At 43.9% G+C, this 25,153-nt stretch overlaps 1 protein-coding gene across 1 annotated transcript in view; it reads left to right on the forward strand.

Moving 5' to 3' along the window:
- Positions 1 to 206: 206 nt before the first annotated feature.
- dnaaf11 (dynein axonemal assembly factor 11) overlaps positions 207 to 25,153 on the forward strand; it is a 41,285-nt gene continuing 16,338 nt past the window's right edge. Inside the window, exons 1-6 of the mRNA XM_050075110.1 lie at positions 207 to 217; positions 1,365 to 1,442; positions 5,621 to 5,686; positions 6,293 to 6,362; positions 16,823 to 16,918; positions 17,916 to 18,007. Of these exons, the coding sequence (XP_049931067.1) occupies positions 207 to 217; positions 1,365 to 1,442; positions 5,621 to 5,686; positions 6,293 to 6,362; positions 16,823 to 16,918; positions 17,916 to 18,007 (413 nt within the window). The remainder of the gene's footprint in view (positions 218 to 1,364; positions 1,443 to 5,620; positions 5,687 to 6,292; positions 6,363 to 16,822; positions 16,919 to 17,915; positions 18,008 to 25,153) is intronic.

Genomic DNA, 25,153 nt, shown 5'->3' on the forward strand with positions numbered 1-25,153 from the left:
GGTACCCCAGCAGGTACCACCAGATCCAGGGACCCTCTGTTTCCCTGTGCCCAACAAACTATTTGCCCCTCACCCTCAACCAGAGCCACAGCAAGTACCCTCTGCCTGTCCATTTCAGTTACGTGCTACTCACTACTGTGAAATAAATAGATGAAAATAAAGCATAAATTAATTACACAGGAAAGTTGAGGTAAGGAATTGATGGAATGGTTGCCTGGTAACAATATAATGGTGCAGCAAGCATTTAGTTACTAGTGGCATTCAGTTAAAAACAAAAAAAGGCAGTGTGGTGCGCCTTGTGTTTTGCAACATACAAAAGCTTTCTGTGTGATTGGGACCTTACGCTCGATGCTTGTTCCTCGGTGCAACCAACCAATATCCTCCCAAACTGTAGGGAGCAGTGTATCGAAAACTCACATCTACAGCATGGTTTTCCCAAGTTCTCTGCTCATCCACATCCATGTAGTTAGAAAATGTTGGATGTGCATGGTCAGATGCAAACCCAGGATACCGCAAAGGTCTTGCTGATGGTGTGATGTCACTTGAAATGTGAACACTCGTGACCCTCACGAATGCGCCAAGCATAAATCATGCATTCGGCATCAGTTCTCTCTGCCAATACACGACTGAGTCCACATCTCAGACTTTTCAGTGATTCAAACAGGTGTGATGTTGTGCTCTTTGACTGATGTTTGCAACAAACATTCCACCAATCAGTTTTTAGAAGTACAGGGACATCATCTTTCTTTCTAATCCAGATTGAGCTGTGTGTTAGTGACACTAATGATTGTCCCCCGATACAGAGTGGAGCTGGGTTACAAATGGGGACCTTATTTCTGCTGGACATGCAGAGATATTTTCAGAAAACAACACGCCAGAATTAACCTTGGTTAAATTTTGGAAGCCTGATGAATCACCACACTCACGCTCTCCTCGGACAGGAGAACACGAGCTTGTGTGTGGTGTGAGTCATTAGAGATAAATGGGCACAGAGGCGACATTATTTAACATCATGTGGAGCATTTCATCAAACGAATTAGGTCCAAATTTACTCTCCATTATCCTTGTTTTTCTGTGACCCATTTAAAATGTTTCAAACCGTAAACCGGTGGAACCATAGTGTGTGTTGCTTTACGTGTGTGTAAAAGTGTGTGTCCTACAGTAAAACCTCTGCACATTATCTGTTGCTTCTCTTTTTATGGACGCTCTTAGAGAAGAAGTGGCTCTCTCCTTCACCTCAAGGACCTCATCACTCGGCTATTGTCATCTGTCGGTCCACCCATTTTTCACACACACACACGCACACGCACGCGCACACGCACACGCACACTACAGTCTACTCATGCTTTGCTGTTTTCCTGCAGGGAGAAAGAGAAGAAGCCAAAGGCCCCGAGGACGCTGATCACTGCTGATGGACGAGTCATGAACGTCAACGAGCCAAAGTAAACATTTTCTATCAACAGACTGAAACCTGTGATAACACAGGTTTTGTAAGTAATTAAAGGAACATTTCTTTTTTCCAACCTTATGTTTGTAACCTTATTGCCAGACTAAATGTTGGTATTGTACGTTTCTGCAAACCTCAGATACGTTATATTTGTACGTTAAGTAGTGAATAAGTTGAAACTACGTTTGAGTTTTCAGTTTCATCTCCTGATAATGTGTGGTTAACATGTGGTGAGGCACAAAAATGTTGTTGTGTTTGGGAAATGATCAAGTTTTGGTCCAAAATAAGTAATATTGTCACCACAACCACTGCTGGAAATGTCAGGACAGGTCATTGCAATACATGGCAGGTATTTTTTCCTTGTGATAAGAAACTCAGCTCATACATGAAATCTGAACTTCGTCACTTTAGAAACATTAAAATGCTACGTATGAAACTTACAAATGTAATGTATGTGTTCTGCAGAAACATTTTCTTCTTTCTTTCTTCACTTTTGTTACATTCTATTATATACTTTTAATATTCTAACTATATTTTCCTGATTATACTGACACACTTTCACTGAAGGAACATTTTCAGTGCAGGGCTTTTACTGTAAGAAAGTGTTTTTCTAGTGATGTATTTGTACTTTAACTTACATAGAGAATACTTCCTCCCCCACTGGTAACACCTCATCTCAGTAGCGTAGTTATTTTGCAGTGGCACAGTTCTACCACCTGTGATTGACTGTGAAGGAAATCGACCAATCCACTCAGCTACAGCAGCCGACGCAGCAGAAAGCAACATAATTGGTTCTCATTCTGTTCAGCCAGAACAACAAAACACATCCAATCAACTGCTTCAATTTTGTTTCAGCAAAGATATTACATAAAAACACAGCTCCACTCTCACATGGTTTCCCTTCATAGTTCTTCATAACCGTAATGTGTTTTCTTTCAAACCCTTGATTACCTCCTCCTGCGCCTGGTCAAACTGCTCAGACAGCGAGGCGGGGAAAAAGCTACCAGGTGCCGCATGATTGCTTTATTAGCGGCCTTCGTTTCTTGATCTCTGGCACTGGATTGGCTCGCCTGCCATCGGAGTTCTACAGAAGCGTGCTGGGGGGCAACCTGATAGCTGTGGGCCACCCCGGTCTCCCTCCATTAGCCAGAGGTTTATATCCAGAGCAAGGCCACGGAGGTCGAGGCCTTAAAAACACAGCTGATTTCATTTGTAATCTGAGCTTAGGACACAGTCAAGTCAGGAATGTATCCTTTCTATGATATATCACTTTACATCAGCAGAGAGACAGGACAGTAAGGTTCACTGCAGCCTGGGCGACAACAGTCAAAACATCACGTCTGTACTGTTAATATGTAACATGAATGGCTTGTAAAGTCATGTTCTCCAGATTGATACTGCTGAAACACAGTGGGCATCATTCATCAATATCTTCCTTTGTTTTTTCTTAAATTTGTTTTTAGGAAAGGTCACAATAAAAGGTTACATCAGGTTCTTAAAAAGCAGAATTGTTTGCATCTGTGTTCTTATATCGGTAAATCCCATTGTCCTTGTCAGTTGAGAGTGCGTGCCAGTTGATTGTAATTAGCGAAGGTAAACTGAAGTGAAGTTCTAAAGTGGAGGTGCTTCTATAGAAAACGAGCTGTCAGATTTAGTAGCATCAGCAGTGGATATAAAATAATACAAACAGATGCATGGGATACTAAAAACACGCTTTAATCAACCATCCGACCTGCAAACTGAAAACTGTGCATTACACGAGCACAGTTGTCAGGACTGAGGACAGAGAGGAACGCCGCAACACTCTCAAGCTGTGTGTGTGTTTGTGCAACACATTGTCAGCCTGACCTCGTCACATACTGACGTTTGGTCATGGACTTTCCACATCGAGATACGACGTCCAAGGTACCCTGGGTGTGTTGGTTGTTGACGTTCTGGGACACCGTGTCAACTTCAGCCTGTTACATGCATTGTCTGTTTTCAAAAAACACTTTCCATCATCACAGGAAATGTACAGTTTACATGCAGTCTCTTTCAAAATAAATGCACCACATTGGTACAACACCGCTAATTGACATTTTTTCCTTCAAAAAATTTGGCTTTACAGTCTTACAGGAAGTGAACACCAGCCTCCAAAATAAAAGTCAGTGGTTGTTGGACCCATCCACCACTACTTGGACTTCCGCCCCCTTAACTTTCGTTGTTGTCCAGCCACGTTTCCCCCTGACGCCTCATATAATGCTAACGTGAAAGGACGGCTTTCTTCGTTGGTGCCTGACGCCAGAAGTCACTGACCAAGTGTCAGTATTTGATGACTTTGGAGTAAGACCGGGTTGGTTTGTGAGACAAAGAAAAGGGGAAAGAAGGTGGAAGGTAGACTATTAATAACATACTCAGAATGCTGCTTTGACTCTTTTTGTCCCGACCGCCTGACCCACCGGTGATATTAATCACTAATTATTAGATGGCATAATAATGGTAAACATAACTGATGTGAAGTGTTAGTGTAGTGTGTATTTTAAAAGACCATAATGCTTTTTGTAAACTAATCAAACCAATTACTAAAAAATATATAAATCAGAAAAATACTGTTGTAATATAAATCCTATAATACTTTATACAACTGTGGACTTAAAGAAAATGCACAAAATGTGTGCTCGAGCGTTTGCAGATTCTGTTTGTACATAAGAACAAATCCCAAATTAGAAAACATTGCTGAGTGTCAGAATCTTCTTGAGAACTGTCTTACTGGGTTTAAAGAAGATATTCCTTCTTAAGGAATATTAATAAATGAGATCCAATGTTTCTTATCAGAAAAGGTATTTACTGAAAGTAGTTTAAAGTCCTGTTGAAGTATTAGAGCTGGAGATAGCTGAAGCGTTTGCATTGAAAGCAGTTGAAGCTGCAGTTGGTGTGAAAGCACTGGCAGCGGTTTTATGTTACGGACAGTATATTTTAAGAAATATTCTAACCCCCAAATCATCATTTGTATATCAGTTACTCACCACGTGTTACCTTGAATTCAGGAAGAAAACCTGTTTTTCCTCACATGCCTCCACAGTGAACAAAAATCCAAAAACACAGAAAATTCTAAAATCGCTAAACATAACTATTTAAAATACTTCCTGGGCAAACAGTCTAATGCAAAGATGAGAAGTGCTCTGCAACATTTATGCAAACGTTTTTTTGAATAGTAACGTTTTAAGCCCAGTTCAGACCAAAGATTCATGACGAGATGAAAGTGTTTTATAACGTTGCAGAGAAAAGTTGCCGCAGGGTGAACTGGCCGGCTTAGCTGGTCAAATTGCTGTCAGCTGTTTCAACAGCCAATCAGCTTGTAGTGAAGTCAGCTGGTCAAGTCAAAATGACCACAGACGGCATGTTAGCTTGCTGCAGCAGGTGCTCCGTCCCCGCCGAACCCTCTGTTACCGTCCTCACAGTGTGCCGGTGTCGGACAGTGGATTGCTGCTCGCTGCATGTGCTTATGCCCCGCCCACACACACACACACACACACACATTCTCATTGGCTAAGTGGTGCTGGTTATTTTTATTATTTTGGCGTATTATTGTCCATCTGATGCTCACCTTGTTTCCGTTTTTCGCCATTTCATCACTACTACAAATGCAACTGTATCCAGTATCTCACTATCACTATCCTCATTCAGATTTTATAGAAGCTACAAATTATATTCAGCCACAAAATAAGTCTGAAAAGCTGCAAATCAGATCAGAAGCACAGAGAGTTGTTGACTAGAGATGATACGCCGTCTCATGGCGGTCACTTCCTGTCAACGTTACAGATCAGAAGTACAGAGAGTTGTTGAGTCTAGTCTTGTTGCGAATCTTTGGTCTGAACTGGGCTTTAGAGAAAATGCTAGTGTTTTGTGAAGTACTAAGCATACCATCGGATAAGTGAGACTTTGATTATACTGCACGAGTTGTGTGAGAGTTTGTAAACGGATGTTTTGGTATAGTTTTGCTGTTGTTGAATACGTTCATGCTTTTCTTCCTGAATACGTTTTTTACCTGAATTCAGCCCGACACAGAGTGAGTAATTGACACACAAATAATCATTTTAGGGTTTCAGTAGTCCTGTAAAGATTTAAATAAAAGTGTTTGTAGCTCTGCAGCTGGACCAGTTTTATATTTTTCCTCTTTGTGTCCTTTTATAGGCTCGGCTTCTGTCTAACTGAGGATGAAGAAAATAACACCATTGTCTTAAACTTGGAAGTGTACAGGTATGAAAGAATGAGCTCAAACTCTCAACAGCTTCATTTATCAATATAGTAGAAATGATATTTTATTTGTATCTACCCATATTTGTGCTCTTGTAAGACAAGTTTATTTGGAGAGACTGAAGTTTAAGCCGCTGCAGAGATACAGGCCCACAAATTCTCTGGTTCATTCAGCTGTGTCAGAGTTACCCACTTGTTTACAGAGTGGCTCCATTTGTGGTTTATTTCTTTATTCTTTGTGTTTAGCTTTGTGTCTGTGGTTGTTTCCTTCTCGTGTGTTTGTTGTTTGCACAGAGGAAGCTCCTGAGAACCAGCGTCACGTTAATTTTATGTGTCAGCAGCACACCAATTGACTTGATTGATGTAGAGCTGCAGTCACATCCAATCCAACTGATGTAAATGATTGTAAGAACTCTCTGCAAGTTCAAATTGGAAACTTAACAACTATCATGTTGGTAGTTTGAAACATTTAGAGACCCGGTTCAATCAGACTGCTGCTCTACAGCTCAGCTTCATGGCTCAAGCTGATCCATGTAGACTACAGACACCACTACACCTGTGTCTCTGTATACAAACTGACCTGGACCTCTACCTCCACCCCTCTCACAGACACATGGACACCTCTCTGATCGACGTAGATGTTCAGCCAACATACGCCAGAGTCACCGTCAAAGGAAAGGTAAGCTGTGGGGATTTTAAGATTAGTTTGTAACCTTTAGGATGAGCAACACTTCATTTTAAGTTTTTCCTCAGCACTGTTTTGTCTGCACACTCTTTCCAGCAAATGCATTAACTCAGGTTTTTTTTAACATCCTAAAGGGCAGCAGCAGAGATTTAGACTCACTTCTTAAAGTTTATAGGTCAGAATGTTGCTGACTCATTTCTGAGGCAGGCCTCCACAGTGTCTAAGAATTTACCTTAAAGTCTTTAAAAAACAAAGAAAACAAAAAAAAGATAAAGCAGTGCTCCTTTGCGCCATAATTCAGTTTGCTGACAGAAAATCTTTCTGGAATATTTGTATTCAATCTGTGTTTCTTCAGGAAAAGTCCTCAGAGCTGCAGGCTCAGTTTCATTCCCCACACAGTCATACTGGAAGGTGGCCAGTTTAACCACAGACTGCTGCTGTCAGCCAGTGAAGGTCTTTGCTCAAGGGCACTGCGACATTAGTTGGCAAGGAATCCAGCCAGTTAAGGGATTCAAACCAAAGCCCTCGCCGACACCAGCACAGATATTAAAGGGACAGTCAACTCCAAAATACAAAAATACGTATTTTTTCCTCTTACCTGTAGTGCTGTTTATCAGGATAATGGAACTAGACGTCACTTGTGGTGCTCGGAGCGAGCTGAAGATGTGCACAAGTGGGTTGAACATGTTCTCACTTAAAGGTTCAGTGTGTTTGATGTAGGCAAATGTAGTGCCATCTAGTGGTGAGGATTGCAGGTTGCTCGTTTGAGCTCGATCACTTGTGCTGCCCCAGGTAAATTTGCATCTGTTCACCTCCACTTATATTTGTCCGTTGATAATATAAGGGGTCGTGCCGGCTCCAAAATTAGCTTTCAGCTCAGTCGTAACAACTTCACAGTGCTGAATAATTCAAGAAGTGATAAAACAAAAGCAATACTTTTGGCTGGAAGTCCTTCAGCTGCTCTTTTTATTCGTCTAAAATCTCAGTGTTCCTCTTTTATCTTCATGTTTTCACACTCTGCTTCCTACTATACTAATTTGTCAACAGTGCGGAGTGAGTCATTGATTACAGGCTGCTGTGAATTCATGAAGATGATGCTTGCTGCTGAGTCGGGGGCAGAGAGAAGTGTGATGGATGAGGACTCAGATTTAGAGCAAATAAAAGGCTGTCAGAACTTGCTGAATCATCACACGTGTTTCTGACTCTGACATTCTGATACGTTTATGGAGAGAGTTTATTACACCTGCTGCAAAGTCATTTCCCGGCAGTGAACTTCAGACTTGTGTTTTTTTCCGCGAAATGTCATCTGTCCGGGGAAAGACTGCCACGCTCTTTCTCTGGTAAATATGAAATTGATCATCCGAAGTGTTGATGTTCGATTAAATAAAATACAACCTAAGTTACCTGCCAGAAGTGGGAGATTCAGTGTCAACAGAAGCTGAGTATTTATCTGGTGTCAGGTGTTCATTTCTCGCTCTGCATGAGATCTGCTGAAGTCTGACTGTGGCTTATTGTGAAGGGAGGCTCAGTTCTGCATGTCATCGTAAATACAGGTTACCTCTGGGGGCCAGATGCAGAAGACTGTAGATTCACGACTAAAACTAAGACAGAAATATGCAATCACGTTCTGTTCGCCACATAGGTTCATTCATTCATCACACTTCATTTGAAAGTAATCAGTTACTTTACAGTATTACTCTCTGTGTGGACTTTTGCGTTACTTTCACCAAAGTGACCTCAAAAGAACTAATGTTGATTTGAAATGGATGAGGCTCATGTTGTTTCACAGAAGCTCCAGTTTATTACAGTTCATGTCAAATCCAGTTTGGAGAAGCAGTGCCACCACAGAAACTAAGCAATGTACTGCTGTGGACAGGGCAGCAGCAGGACATATTTTGGCCACCTAAAATGATCTATATTGGTTTAAGTGTACGCTATATGGAGAATATTTTCACCTCTTAAGCCTGCCGCTTAACAGCCCTTTCAGTATGGCATGGTTTCGGTACTCGATACCTTTAAGGTATGGATAGAAATAACCCGATATGTCTCCAGTCAAACGATACCTGCTAAATAGGAGAACAGGGGGTTATCTCCGGACAATTAACTGGTTTAGAGCGGCAGGTGTAGGGTGTGTGTCCCCATTAAAGAACACGGATACAGATGTCCAGTTGGAGGTTGATTTATTAACCGTGGTCTGCAATAGCAACACAAAGTAACAATCAGCATAGCACACACCATACATAATACGCAAACATAATAAGATAGCTGAGGCTACAAAGGACTGTATGCCGTAATAAATGATATTATATGAATCATACAATGTAAACAAATAACCTCACACGAGGCACTCGTGAGATGAGAGCATACTGTGAGACTTAGCTTATTAGCTTCACATCACAGCAGCATGAGATAGCATTAGCTTATACACAGATAAATAATACACATTAACACAATATTAACAATCAACTTAGACAGTGAAACGTCATTAAACTCACCTTCTGGCATTTACACACAGCAATAAACCATGGCGTGATGATGAATGTTGGGAAAGGGTACAAGGAAAATAACAGGCTATCCGCCGCTGTATCAGGAGAAAAATAAACTTTCACAGTGCGGCATCCCTCACGCAGGTGTGGTGCTTTCAATAGCGTCGGAACGACTATGGTGCGTTCAAGCGCGTAGGACATATGGAAACTAACCGATAAACACAATGCAACTGAACGGAATTTTAGCTCAATAAACAAGTTAGTAACACATAAACAACATGGGCTTTCTAACACAGCCGCCCCCGACTGTCTGCACGGACAGTCGAATCCAAGGTAGAAAGGCCACTCAGGTAGGTGAATCTTTGGCGTCTTCTTCCAGCTTAGGAAGCTGGACCAGGCGAGCTACTGGTCGAACATATGTCCGATCTTTGACCTTGACGGCAGCAGTCCGGATGCGTCCATCAGCTCCAGGATAAGTAGCTGTTACCTTTCCAACAGGCCATAAAGCTCGTGGGAGCTGTGGATCCACAATGAGCACCACTTGGTTTGGTTCAAGGCGCCTCCCATCTTTCAGCCACTTCTGTCTCTCCTGTAGACTGGGCAGGTAGTGACTGATGAATCGGGACCAGAAGTGATCGACGAGGACTTGGCTGTGCCGCCAACGACGATTCCCAAGGGTGTTACTGGGGTCATAAATGGCTTGAGGAAGTGATGCATCATAGCGTCCCATCAGTAGAATGCTAGGCGTGATGGGATCCGGATCAGCTATGTCTGACGAGACGTAGCCAAGGGGCTTAGCATTCAGGATGCCCTCCACCTCCACAAGAACTGTGCGGAGTACTGTTTCAGGCACGGACTGTTCCTTCAGCACAACCTTGAGAGCAGTCTTGACGGACCTCACTTCTCTCTCCCATGCTCCCCCGAAGTGAGGAGCACTGATTGGCTCGCCATGCCTGACATTGCACACAACGACTCTGATACCTCTTGACTGCTTCCCTCCCTCGCAGGATCCAGAACCGACGACGCAGCTCACCCAGCACTCTCTCAGGTCCAGGATGCAGGAGGGTGTCATCGAAATCCTGAATGATGAGGTTGGTCAGCGGGTGCTTTGGGTCTAGCAAGACCGGGTGTATGGTGTCTAGTCCTAGCTGCTCCGCTCTCCGTAACCTCCCCCCGACTCTAAGGAGTCCTGTATCCTTGTCGTACTCAGGAGATAGGGAGCCCAAACGACTGGCAGTTGGTAAGGGTCGGTCGGAGATGAGAGCTTTGACCTCCTCTGGGAATGACTCCAGCTGCGCCTGTTTTAGGAGGAGATTCTCAGCTCTGATGTAGTCGGCTGCTTCAACGGATGAGTCAGAGTTTGGATCGGCCGCCCCGTGAAGGGACCGGGCCGTTGTCTGCATCAAGTCCTTCCATGTGGAGAGCTGGCTGACATCAGGGAGTTGAGGACAGGCATCAACAGTCACATGTCCACAGAAGGAGGATTTCTTCAGCTCGCTATCATCCGTCTCTGGATAGGATGATGGGCTGGTCGGCCAGTGATCCTCTGTGTAACTGAGGAAATCAGGGCCTTGGTGCCAACGATGTGGTCGGGACAGTTCCTTCAGGGTCTTGCCCCGCGTGATGTCGTCAGCGGGGTTATTTGCACTATCCACATACCTCCAGTTGTTCACATCCGTAAGGCTCTGGATCTCTGCCAAGCGTGTACCCACGAAGACCTTATAGTGACAAGATTCTGACTTGATCCAGTGTAGAACTGTGGTGGAGTCGGACCAGAGCGTGATCTTCCTGATGGGTAAGGTGAGCTCGGTATGAAGGACGCTGGCCAGTTGAGCACCGGTAAGTGCAGTGCTCAGCTCAAGCCGTGGCATGGACAGCTGCTTCTTCGGCGCCACACGGGACCTGGCCAGGACAAAGGAGACGTGGACTACATTCTGAGAGTCTTCTGTTCGTAGGTAAGCAACAGACCCATAAGCTCTCTCAGAAGCGTTGCAAAAGATGTGCAGATCTCTGCGTGATGTTGGTGAGTCTGCAGACGCTGGTGCATAACATCTGGGGATTTTCAGCTGGATGAGGTCTGGAATCTCCCGTTCCCAGGCAAGCCATCTGTCACGGAGGCTCTGTGGCTGTATCGGCTCGTCCCAGCCGATTTGTTCCTTCCAAAGGTCCTGAATTAGAACCTTGGCTCTGGTCGTAAAAGGTACAATATAACCTAATGGGTCATATTGACAGGCGAGTACCTTGTAGACATTCCTCAACGTAGGTTCAGTTCGCTCCACTGGTCTATGCTTGTACTTAAGTGAGTCACGGAGGCAATCCCATCGTAGCCCAAGGGTTGGCTCCTGAAGGTCTGTGCTGGATTGGGAAAGCCATAGCTCGCTGTTCTCAGATCTCACGTCAGATGGAAGATGCTCGATAACCTCCGGGATGTTGCTAGCCCACTGGCGAATTTCGAAGCCCCCGGTGTGGAGTAGCTGGCGTAGACCATCGACCAGATCCTTCACTTCCTCCTTAGAGTGGGTGCTGCGGAGACAGTTATCCACGTAGAACGACTGCTCGACGCAATCAACGAGAGGGCTGTTGGACTCACTCATGTCCTGGACGTGCTGCTGCAGGGCGTAGATGGCACAGCAGGGGCTGCACGTCGTACCAAATGGTAGGACTTGCCATTCATAGATCTTTGGCTCTTCGGTCCTCTTCATATCCCGCCAAATGAAGCGCAGAACTGGTTTGTCGGCTGGCAGAAGGCGTATCTGGTGGAACATACTTTTGATATCACCACTCACTGCAACTGGGTACTGCCGAAACCGAATGAGGACTCCTAGCAGCGATGGGCCTAGGGCAGGTCCAGGGAGGAGAAGGTCGTTGAGAGACCTTCCTTCGTACTGAAAGGAGCAGTTAAAGACGATCCTGTCTTTGTTGTTGTGTCGCACCATATGGTGAGGTATAAACCAGGATTCTGGAGATGATGTCGCTGCCTCTGGTGATACCACTGCTACGTAACCCCTCTCCTCAAGTTTCTGGATCTCCTGACAATAGACCTCGGCGCGCTGTGGGTCTTTGGCGAGTCTCCGCTCAGTACTACGAAGACTTGGCAACACTGCTTCCATAGGAGCTTGAAGGGTGGTAGAGTTGACTCGGCGAAGCAGCGGTGTAGCGTATCTTCGGACCCCATCAACGGTGACTCTGACAGTTGATGTCTGGAGCAGGTTTAAGGCTTGCTGATCTTGCTTCGATCTGGTCACCTGCTTCTCACTTGAATAAGGCAGTGTGTCGATCTGCCAGAGACGTTCAACGTTCTTGAGGAGTTCAGAGGTAGGTGAAACTGTTGCTGTGAACAGACACTGCTGCTCGAAAGCGGGAACTTGATCATTACTGGTGGGACCTTGAAGTGACCAGCCGAGCCTGGTGTGGACTGCGATGGGTCCTCCTGAGGGGCCCAAATGCACCGGCTCTATGGGAGTCAGGAGATGAGCCATGTCGGATCCAATGAGCAGCAGGGGTTGAGCGTGATCAACAGGAGGCAAAGGTAGGTGGCGGAGGTGCTGATATCTCCGTTGGAGGGTTCTCACTGGATAAGAATGTTCTGAGAGTCCCAGGTTTCCAGCTGTGAATGCCTGACGTATGTGATACTTCTCATTAGGCTTGGGCAGTGAAGACACGTAGAAGGCGACTGATGCACCGTGAAGCTGCACTACATCTTGGTGAACAGTCCGAAGGGTAAGTGTCTCGGGCTGCATGGTGAGGTTCAGGTGTTGGACAGCGTGTGGCAAGATGATGCTTCGCTCCGAACCGTCGTCTAGTACTGCATAGGTCTCCAGTACTCTGTCTTGATTATGAAGTAAGACCTTCACAACCTTCAACATCACCTTGGGGGATCTGTTTGGTCTGTCCAGGTACACCTTTGCAGTCGGAGCGGTCACCAGGAGCACACTCTTCTGGGTTTGCTGGACTGCATCGTGTAATACTGTGAGATGTTGCTCTTTGCAGGTATTGCATGGCCGCTTGAGGGTACAGACCTCAGGCTTGTGGGCTCGTCCGCACTTCCAACACCGATGTCCATCCATTATCCATCTCACGATCTGGCTTGTGCTCAGTTTCTTGAACTCTGTACAAGCATTCAGGAAATGTTCTTTATTGTCGCAGTGGGGACAATATGGTTTGGGTTTGGATGAGGATTTCGGTTGTGCAGACCGTCCTTTGGAGCTTTGATCGCCACTGGCAGTGAGGAGGAATGTTGCCGACTTCTCCTTCGATCTGTTGAAGGGACGTTGGTCCTTCTTCAGTGGCTTGGGTGCTTCGTAGTTATAAAGTGAAGCTGCTCGACCTGCTATGCGCTTAGCTTGGGATTTCATCTGTAGCCAGGAACTCAGATCAGGTAGGGTGTACGTCTGGTCGGTACCTGTCCGAAGAATACCTTGGTTCAGGCAATATTCCACAAACCCATCACGATAGCTTGGTGGCATCTTGCTCAGTAGTCAGTCGACATGAGATCCACATCTTAGTTCATAGCCGTTCTGTCCTTCCAGGGTCCTAAGCATGCCTACCAGTGATTGGATGGATAAAGCAAAGGCATCAAAGGCTTCAGAGTCACCAAACTTGAGGGCTGGAGTGTTTAGGATGGCTCCCAGTTCACTTTGAACAAGCTGACGAGGCTGACCATACTTGTCCTGTAAAGCTTGCATGGCTGTGGTATATGGTCTTGGATCGTGCATGTAGGCTTTGGCTAGTTGGAGCGCACTTTGTAACTTCAGGTGTCCAAGGAGCACTTGATATTTGTACTGTTCATTCAGGTGCAGGTGACTGTTCAGCAGGTTGTCAAGCGCCATCTTCAATAAGGCGAAGTCACTCTCTTTGCCGCTTTCAAAGCAAGGAATCATAGGTTGGGGGATGCTGTAGGATGAGGCGAAGAACGGAGACGCATCAGCTGCTTGTGGCTGTTGTGGACTGGATTGAGGCAAAGCTGAAGTGGAGGACAAGGCTGCTTGCACGGGGTAGGTGAAGGCTGACTGAGTTGGGTAATACTGCGCTGAAAGGGCCGGATATGGAGTAGGAGCCAGTTTGTAGTTGACGGGCGCCAAACTTGGAGGCAAGGATGTGGAAGGAATAGCAGACTGTAGCAGTGGAGGAAAGGATGGATACTGTGCAGCAGGTGGAGCCAAAGGTGCGGAAGGCGGAGCCGTGTGGGGCGCAGGAGGCGGAACCGCAATTGCTGGAGGCGGAGCCGGAGCTGCTGGAGGTGGAGCCTGGCGTAGTGGAGGCGAAGCCACACTCGCTGGAGGCGGAGCCAGAGCTGCAGGAGGTGGATGAGGAGGAGCCACGCTCACTTGAGCCACAGGTGGAGCCACACTCGCTGGTGGCGGAGCCGTAGCTGCGAGAGGCGGAGCGGCAGGGAGCACTGGAAGTAGAAGCGGGGGGTTACTTGCCTTGCTATGAGCTGATGGAGATGGTGCAGATGTGGTGCCATCAGGGTCCTGTGATTTCTCTTTGAGGAGAGACGTAACCAGCCTGGCTATCTCCAGCTCATTCACTCTCTTCTTTAGCTGTCGTCGCCTCTCTATTTTTCTGGTTAGCGATTCTTGTGCTTTAATGGCTTCCTCTTGTAGCTGTTGGGCTTCTCTGGCTTGAGCTTGAAGTCGCTGACACTCGTAGTCGATTTGTTGATCCTCCTCTATGTGCTGCTGTAATTCCTCGAGCTCCATTTCCTTCATTCGCTCCTCGAGCTGGGCTGTTTCTATCTCTGAGAAGATGTGAGAGGGGAATCTGCTGGTGGACGAGCGAGATGAGCGTGCAGACCTGGAGTGGGAGCTCCTCCGTGATGAGCATGCTTTCCGGCTATGCGAACTCTGGGCGGAGGGAGCCTGTTGTGTGGTGTGGGTTTGTCCCTCTGAAGGGAGAGTTGCAACCACATAATCGCTCAGGTAAGCCGGGGGGTGTCGCGCTCTCTGTGAAGCGCGTTGGGGTGCAGGCTCAGTCTGGGCATCTGTAGGATCCATACCTTGATTGTTACTCTAATCCGGCTCGAAGGACCATAAATAGGAGAACAGGGGGTTATCTCCGGACAATTAACTGGTTTAGAGCGGCAGGTGTAGGGTGTGTGTCCCCATTAAAGAACACGGATACAGATGTCCAGTTGGAGGTTGATTTATTAACCGTGGTCTGCAATAGCAACACAAAGTAACAATCAGCATAGCACACACCATACATAATACGCAAACATAATAAGATAGCTGAGGCTACAAAGGACTGTATGCCGTAATAAATGATATTATATGAATCATACAATGTAAACAAATAACCTCACACGAGGCACTCGTGAGATGAGAGCATACTGTGAGACTTAGCTTATTAGCTTCACATCACAGCAGCATGAGATAGCATTAGCTTATACACAGATAAATAATACACATTAACACAATATTAACAATCAACTTAGACAGTGAAACGTCATTAAACTCACCTTCTGGCATTTACACACAGCAATAAACCATGGCGTGATGATGAATGTTGGGAAAGGGTACAAGGAAAATAACAGGCTATCCGCCGCTGTATCAGGAGAAAAATAAACTTTCACAGTGCGGCATCCCTCACGCAGGTGTGGTGCTTTCAATAGCGTCGGAACGACTATGGTGCGTTCAAGCGCGTAGGACATATGGAAACTAACCGATAAACACAATGCAACTGAACGGAATTTTAGCTCAATAAACAAGTTAGTAACACATAAACAACATAGGCTTTCTAACACCTGCATTCGATCCTTTTTGCACTGGGGGGTCTGGTGAAGTTGAGTGTGGTGTATTTGACAGAGTCAGCAGTTCAGCGTGCTGAGATGCCACCAAAACATTCAAAATTTTGGCTACCATAAAAACTTCAATTAAAAGCCGAGCTCCAATGAAATGCAGAGTCCGTTGTACTAACCAGGTGTGGCTACACATTTTGACAAATAGACGTTGGTCTCGGTTAGATGCCAGTAAAATCAGGAGAGTCTTATTTTTTAGGGTGAACAATAGTGTAAGATGAATACTAAAAAGTTCTTTGGCGATCAGACCCCATTGTAACGTGTATATTTAGGGGGTAGAGATGCCATCGTTGTGTGGCTCTCATAAACGCTGGTCTGAAGTCTGATGTTTGCACTTGCTCACAGCGCATTCTTCTTCAATGTGTGGGAAATGGTGTACGCATGGTTGTTGCTTGACGTGTTGTTCAACCAGCTGAGTTCACCATACTCTCCTCAGCAACACCAAGGAAATTTTTGAGCCTGATTAAACAGCTGTTTGGCCACACATAAATCCAAGAGGTATAATCTTTTTTTTGTTTGTTTCTGTTCCTGTTTCCTCCCTCGAGCAAACAAATCATAAACACAGAGCCCTGCAGGTTCGGAGTTCTTGAATGTCATGGCTCCTCTTCAAGCTGTTAGCGTATTTATGGATGGTTGTTTTATGCCAGGGATCAGCCTGATTGGACGGGTGGTGTGATTTACACAGTGATACATCAACTCAGGCCTTTAAAATTCCTTCTAAATATCAACTCATTTAGAGGAGCAGGGGGAATTGGCTGTCCGACTCATCTGTGGCTGTGTATATCAAGTTCGCCACATCTGACAGCAGCAGGGCTTGCAGAGGAGTTAACAGGACAGAGTTTTCTTTCTTTGCCTGCTGTTTGAACGGTCTCCCCTAAAGTCCCTCTCAGAATCAAATAAAAGTAGATTGAAAAATGAAAAAGTCTAATTTTACGCCCATTATTCCCCCCACGTGGATCATTTTGGTTTCCACAGGATTTCGCTGCGGTGATTCATTGCTGCTGTTCTCGGTCGGAGCTATTCTGGTCACTCTCCCACGTCTTTTCTGGAAAGTGTACCTATAAAAAGGCCCAGTAATGATTAAAGTCATTTGACACACTGGGACAGCGGCGGTGCCAGATCAGCGCATTAATCTTGCTAATTAAAGTTGTGAATAATTTACTCTGCAGATATTTCAGATGGTTCTGCCTGCTGAAGTGAAGCCCGACAGCTCGACAGCTCAGAGGTCCCAAACCACGGGACACCTGGTCCTCACTATGCCCAGGGTACGTACGGTTACACATCAGGCTGGAACACATGTATACCTGAGCCAGGTGCACAACATGCAGCCAACGTGCTGTTTCCTTTTTTTAAGGATGCCAGTGAGTTTTTCAGTTTGTTAAAATACACACTGAACTTTTAGCCACAATCGTATGTGAAGTTAAAGATGAAGATGTCACATGTTCCAGCACTTAAAGGGACAGTTCACCCTGAAATGAAAAATACATATTTTCCTGTTACCTGTTGTGCTGTTTATCAATCAAGATAGTTTTGGTGTACGTTGCCAAGTGTTGGAGATATCGGCCGTAGAAATGTCTGCATTCTCTCCAAGATAATGGAACTAGACAGCACTCGGCTTCTGGTGCTCAAAGCGCCAAAATTGTCATTGACATTTGTGTTCCACACATCCACATTTATCCGTGTACTCTATTACAATTTAGTTTATGAAGCACCTCCCTCGCTTAGAGGTTAAAACATAGACGATCAAGACCTGTGCTGCAGTTCCTCACTGCTAAACACTCCGACTGTGAGTTAGACACAGAGATCAAATTATTGTCACTCATAGTTTGTAAAACCCTCCCAGAGTTTTAAGCTAGGTCATGGCTTTAGTGCATTGTCTGTGAATTTGTCTCCTGTAGGGGGCGACGTCTGAAAATAAAGTTTCCTGATGACCTATGAACTAAAACCTGTTGTTTCTCTTCGCAGAAAAACTTTAAAGATCTTGTTAACTTTGTCAAATTACGACTTTCCTCATGAACCTCAGGCTGTTTTCTGTGATTGTTTTGCTGAGGAGGATCAGACATTTTCTACTCTGAGGTTTAATGACAGAATTCTTTATGGTGTCCATAAAGAGACACAGGTGCTGATACTGCAGAGTCAGAGCTGCTACTATTAATCCTCCATATGGCCTCTGATACATCCTGCACCACAGCGCCAGTAAACAGTTCAGAAATGAAAGAGACATCGAGTAAACATGTGTTTTCCTCTGATGTGTCTTTTTAGGCTGAAGGTGAAATCAAAGTGACAAAGACAGTCCCACGTCGGCCCAGAGCGAGTCAGAGCAGACGCAGCAGCTCGCCTGAGGGCAATAAGAGGTAAAGATATTCTCTGCACCCGCTGCAGCTGCTAACCTGATGATAGATGTCCTTATAATGTGTGGACGGGAAGGACAATTAACATGTTGGCTTCATACACACTCAGCAGCTTCTAAATCTCATTCCAAAGCTGTCATGTCTGTCTCTCATGGTTACTTCTTTCTTTTATTCTCTATTTTACTGTTTTTTTACTATGACGATGCAATAGTTTGACTATGGAAGCACATATATATATAAAAATAAATTAAAAACAACAAAAAACTGACAAGAACACACATAAAACAATGAACATAAAGACTTAAACCCAAAAATACGAAACAACAATGTGCAAAGGGACTGATGCCGATTGTACAATAATACAAATACACGCATTAGTTTCCATTAACATCTCACAGCACTTAATAAGAGTGTTAACTCTCTTCCACATCTTTAAAACTAATCAATCACAGTAAACATCATGTCTGCTTTTATAATGCAGGTATAAATGCAGATTGATTTGAAAATTCTCTGCTGTTTTTCCTCCCTCCGCTAATGTAACTTGTACGTTTAAAGTCTCTGCACATTGATTTTTATATTGTATGGGGAATAATGGAAACCAACAGCTAGCTGGAAGAAAAACTAAAGACTAAAGCCTCCTACAGACTGTGAGATTTTAGCAACCTTATAAGTTTAGTGCAGCTACACTGTGTGACATGGATCTAACAAACTTGATGTCTGATGATGCAGACTGTACGATGACAGCGCTTTCTGAATCACAGACGTACAATGCAACAGCTTCCCATGCTGATGCTGCACGGGTTATTTCTCCAACTGTGAAGCACAACACAGAGGCTCACATTATTAAATAACCTAACGTTCTGTGGGCACTATATACTACAGTGTGTGTGTGTGTGTGTGTGTGTTTGCTAGCTGCTAGGTGTCTCACCTGGCAGCTGGAGCTCCGCCTTTATTTCCTTTCATGCTTCGTCCTTCTTTACGCGATCATGGTCTGAGCTGCAGGACACATCATACAGGCAAGGCTTCACAAGTTTTCCTCTTTGCTGGAATCCCACACATTTCTTTTAGCGTGTTTTGCCTCCATGGCGAGCTGCTATCTGTCTGTTTGTTTGGTTTAGCACCAGTGCGTCATTTCATGCTGCGTTTCTATTGGTTGGTTAGTAGACGTAGGTGGTAACAGCAGTCACACAGTGAGATGGTCATCCCAAATATCTGCCAGAATTTTATCCCGGGCTTTCTTTGATCGCAAGACCGTAACAACGTAGGACCACCGTTTTAGAGCCATGACCAAAGACATCATCCACTTTCTTTCACATTGGTTATCTTTCGTCTGGGACTGCCCGAAATCACACGGTGTATACCAGGTTCAAGACTCTACAGCCATGAAAGTAGCCTAGTGGCGCTTTACTTAGACACAGTTTATCTAAATGCTAACAAAGGCATGCTAACATGCTAACATTGCACTTCCATGAAGTTGTAGATTTGCAAAAAACAGATTTAAAATATGCTCATAGGCTCCTCCTGGTAAACTGACCCATATTATCAGTAAAGTGCCTTTTAACATGCTGCTATTCAGCAGGCATAATGTTTACCTTCATCGCCATTTTAATTTAGCCTGTTAGCATGCTAGCATTAGCTAATTTGCACAGACAAAGTACAGCTGAAGCGGGAATGTATTTGTGTTAGTTTGCAGATATTTGGTCATAAAGCAATGTTGACAATTTTCAATTTGATCTGATTATGGCGCTGGAGAAGAAATTTAGTGGATCACAAAAGTTAGGATTCATCATCAGGTGACCGTGAATGTGTGGAAAATTTCATGACAATCCAATCAACAGCTGTTGAGATATTTCACTCTGTCATGAGCTGCGGCTGGAGAACGGCAGACGGGAATCTAAAGACACTAGATTTATATTTAGGCTGAGGTTAATCTGTCTTGAAATCTTACATTGTAACTGAAATGAGGTTACATAAGAAAAAAACTGTTTCTTTTTGTTTTACAGTTGTTCTTTTCTGTCTGTAACACTGTCTGTAACAGTGATGCAGAACAACCCCATATCCTGTACTGGGACCAATATCCTGTACTGGGAAATGGGTCAAATTCAAGAATAGATATGAATCCTCATCGAAAAAATAATGAAATAAAACAAAATCAGATAGCAACAGCTAGAGCCTGAATGCCTGAGGCTTGGACCAAACCCCACAGTAAAAGCTGAGTAGTTTACTGTATGTGAGAATCATCCTTCCAGTGTGATGTTGCAGCTCTGGTCAAGGTTATCTGTGGCAAGTCTACGGTCATTAGCAGGGAGAGAGCTATCATCAACGCGGCTGATAAATTGAATCATGCAGAGCGTTTAATATACAACAGGCATCTGTAATTAGGACAACAGGGACCTGATAAGCCAGAGGCTCTTAAGTATGTGTGTATTCAACTCAAGGCCAAACAAAGACTAACACCGCGGCCAGCCGAGACCAACACTTGACTCATACAAACACACAGACCACTCAGCTGCCTGCAGGTCACAGCGCTGCTGCTAGTCGCTCTTTATGCCTCATTAATATTACAAACTTAGTATTTATTACTATTTTATCTTCTGTTACCACCAGGAACAGACACATAAATACTTGTACTTGTATGACTGGGAAAAAGTCCAACAGTACCTCAGTCTTACTGTAAGTTTTAAGGTCTCTTTTACACCAGTAGTGGCGATCACAATTGACAGACGCTTTTGTTATTATCCTGAATTATGAAGATGGAGGAAGTGTGGAGTTTTGGCAGCAAATTACAGGTGCAGAGCAGAAAACAGGAAGATATTTAACCGGAAAAATGACTAAAATATTAGGGGGTAAAGTTTTGCACATTAATAGTTAACTCAAGGCCCATTTAGTGTTTTTGTTCTGGAGCTTTCTCCCTCATCTCACAGTCTTCATCAGGGTCCTTAACTACACTCATAAAACAAGGGATAGTGGAACTAAAGGTCTGTTTCACATGAAGGCCATTGCTGCTATTTGACTGGCGGCCTGAGGGCCAACTGTGGTCTGCCGATCAGTTCTGTTTATAAATAAATAAAATTAACAACCTAAAGAAGAAAAAAAATTAAGCCAATAACTGACATGTTGCTGCTTGGCCTAATTGCTCCTGATCCCCAGAACCTGCCAGCTGGTTTGAAAGGCATGTTTTCTTAAAAAAAAACAAAAAACATTAGTCATAACCAGAAACTGTAAAAACAAAAATGATCATTGTAGTTTTCAAATTTCAGACGATCGTGGAACACAACAATGAATGCTTCCACATTCAAACAAAATCAAATCTGAGATTAAAATAGTGATATTTTACCTCCTGTGACCCTGCGTCCTCACAAGACGACATCACATTTTGGGTTTGCTGCACCTTACCCCCAATTTCCACATACTCCGTCTGTGCTGCGCTACACAGCGCCATGGATCTGGAGCGACCGATGGCGCGTTCCCTCGCCTACTGGATGTGTTTCTGGAGCGCCGTGCCGTGTAGCGGAGCTGCAAGCTCACATGTGGAAACTGTGAAATCACGCGATAAAAAGCATTCACTCCCAAAACTCCTGCAATTTCACACCAGGTCTTCTCCTTTCTGTTTGTATCCTTGTAGAAAGGATGTGTGGTGTCATACTATGGTTTTCCACTTCAACTATGAGTTACTCCTCGTCCACCTTTCCTCGGACCCTCGCACTGACTGACAACTTGTGCGGCAGGATGTGACGTGATTTAAAAAAAATTGAGAGTTTACGATCCGTAGTCTGTGCATTGTGTTGTGTTTTACCAGATGCTGTGTGTGTTCCGGTTTGGTGCGATCTGCGAGCTTGATGTGCAATGGACGCGCAGTCACTGAAAAATAGACCTGGCGCGTATCTCTGACAAAGCAGTGCGCTGTGGCACTTTTGGGACGCTCCAGAGACGCTGCGCGGCGCTCGCTGTGGAAATGAAGCTATTCACTAGAATGGGATGCGTATCTGCTACGCACTGCACTGCACTGCGCAGACGTAGTATGTGGAAATTGGGGGTAATACTTCATTCTTCTTAACTTAGACCTGCTGTCCTCATTCAGGGAAAACATTTTGTGTCATCTATTGGTAGCAAAAGCGCAATACACTAATCCATGTAAAAACAAGATGGCAGCCATCTCTGCAAAGTCACCAAATTGGACATCTTGGATGTCTTGGACATTTGTAGTTTGATATGGCAACAAGTTTCACCAGTTTTAGCAGGAGCAACAAGCTAAGACGCTGTTAGTTAGGAAGTACTCATTTGAGGACATTGGGACTTTATTATTATATCACACAAGCAGATCACAAGCAGATTAGGAGTGACAGACTGTGTCTTCTTCAAGGAAAATTTATACAGAGTTACACCAAAAACAAATCACAAGTTTTCTTAATGATGTTGCATTATTTGCAATTTAGTTTTTGCTCAGCCATGCTCAGGGATTGAAATGAAGTTATGAACCATTTTAAATGTGAACAGTGACCACTACCTCATAGAATTATGAAACGTTAATCAAATGTTCAACTGTTTGTAGTTTTGTTTTTGCTCAGCCATGTCCAGGCATTGAAATAAACAGTTTTATAAAAACAAACCCAATGTCATCATATGAGGACATCATTTTTTTTTTTTTTTAGAAACTACTCACTGTCCAAAGACAATAGTTTGTTTTTTAATGCGCCTATTAATCCTAAATAGCAGGGAGAAATTAAGAATGAATACCAAAAAAAGCTCAGATCTCAAAATCACTTTATTCTACATGTTTTGTTTAAAATTTCACCAAAAAATAACTATTTGCACTGATCAGGTCCTGTAAAAAACATTAAATTCTGCACTCCTCTGTGCAACTAGGAAGCCATTAATGACTCAGCTGAGACCAACAGTCACATGACAAAAATTTGTTGAAATTTTGACCAAACTGCAGCCTGTTTACACAGAGGAGAGGACAAGAGACGTTTTAGCAGAAGGTGTAAAAATGTAAATCATAAATGCAAATTGCAGTGCAGCAAAATAAAAGTTTTGGAACTGTGGGGGCATGTTGTGTCAAGGGTACTGACCCCAGAGCGCTTCTGAAAATGTGGCCTGTGAACAATATAGTTGCATAGCCTTGGAATACTGTCGATATCATTTATTGTAAATTGGCTAAATCATGCAAAGTGATCCGTATCTGTGCAAAAACAACTCAGACTACTCTGATTACAATGGAAACTTCATCCAAACAAACATACATACAGGGCATACTGTGCTTCATGACTCAACACTAACATAAAATATTTAGAGTACCTCTTCCTCTGTGGAGTAGACTGAACCACAACGACCGACTCACTGAGGTTTGGTTCAGGTTAGAGCTCAGCAGCTTTTCCTCTTAATGACCACATTAGTCCGCAGTGCTGTTTGACTGAGCTCTGTTTCTTCTCCTTGCCTGGAGGTGTGCTCGTCACTGCACTGTCATCATTACCATTTTATGACGGCGAGCTGCTTCTTGTCCTTCAGCTGGCCCCATCAAACGCAGTAAAGAGCCCCAGTGCGATCCTGTACCCTCAAATTAAATATTCGATAAAAATGCTATGCTGCTCCGGCTCCACAGCAAGGTGACAGGTGAGCAGCACGGCTGGCTGCAGAGTTATTGCACCATTTAGACATGATTAGGGGCGCCCTTTGACCTCAGGCTTACCCACAGATTCTATATTCAGCCTCTGGCATGCATGGAAATGGATCTGAAGGTCATGATTGGGTTTGAAATGGATTTGCTTGATGACACAAGGCAGGGCAATGTGTAAATTGTATCTTGGAATGAAAGATCAAATGTTATCTAAAACCCACAGCTCATGTGGCCTGTGATAATATCCCGAGTGGTTTTGAAAGGTTAGACAGAGGTCAGGGTCACCTGCACTGTACGTTTAAGTCAGCAGGCTCACAATTCCTGCAGCACTATGAGCCAGAAGTACTCTGCAGGTTTAAACACTTCAGTTCTCAGGCTGCAGCTCATAATTATCTTAAGCACTTAATCTGTTTGTTTGTTTTTCTACATGAAATAATTGAATCGATGAATCATCAAGTCTGAAAAGCCAGAAAATACAGAAAAATGTCCTTTAAAGGTTCCAAGAACTGAAGGTGATGTCTTTAAATGTCCTGTTTTGTTTCAACAAACAGGTCAAAGCCCAAATAAATCCATCCGCAGATTTAAAACGGAGAAAAGCAGCAAATTCTGACATTGGAGAAGCTAAAACTTTTCCACTGATCAACCAATCAATCAACTAATCTGTTTAGCACTGATCATAACTATTAAAGGGATAGTTTAGATTTTTTGAAGTGGGGTTGTATGGGGCACTTACCAGTTGGCATGCTCCTACTATGGAGAAACAGGCTGAAGTCTGAAGGAAGCCAAGCAATGTGCTGCTGTGGACAAAACGTCTTTTAGCCACCAACAAAAAGTCCCACCAAAAACATCTATCAGTTTATGTGTATGCTATATTTACAATATTTTCACCGCTACACCTTAATGTTAGACAGTTATTTCCAGTGGGAAAATGTAGCTGTTATATCACTCTCTTCAAGGCTAGACTCCATTGACAAAAAATAATTTTAGCTCACTTTTTTTTTTTCTCCTTTATTCACCATTTAGTGCATACAGATATATATACATATAAACAAATATAAAGACAAATATAAAGATAACAAGCAGTGATTAATAAAACAGGCAGATGTAAACAAAACAAATTCAAACAACAACAACAATAGCAACAGTGGTAGCAACACCAAAGAAAAAGAAAGAGACAAAACTAAAAAAAAAAGAAACAACAAGAACAAACAAGACAAAATTGAGATAAACAAAACAAGCAAACAAAACAAAACAAAAAAGAATCAAGTAGATAGTATGATCTGTTTGGGTTTGAATTTCGGGTTACAGGATGGGTTTTGTTTGGTGATCTTCTTTAAATTTCTCCAGTCACCTTGAGGCGTCCTGTTCTACATATCTACCAAGTTTAGTAAAAATCCATATGGCGGTTAGGCCTAGATAAGAAATGAGCTCTCTAGCGCCCCCATTTTGTTTGATGGGGTCAATAATGGAGGGGTCCCCTCAGATTATGTGTGGTCATATGCCTACAAAGTTGCGTGGTGATGGGTGAAACC

This window comes from Epinephelus moara, chromosome 21 (assembly GCF_006386435.1).
Source record: "Epinephelus moara isolate mb chromosome 21, YSFRI_EMoa_1.0, whole genome shotgun sequence".
Classification (NCBI taxonomy): domain Eukaryota; kingdom Metazoa; phylum Chordata; class Actinopteri; order Perciformes; family Serranidae; genus Epinephelus; species Epinephelus moara.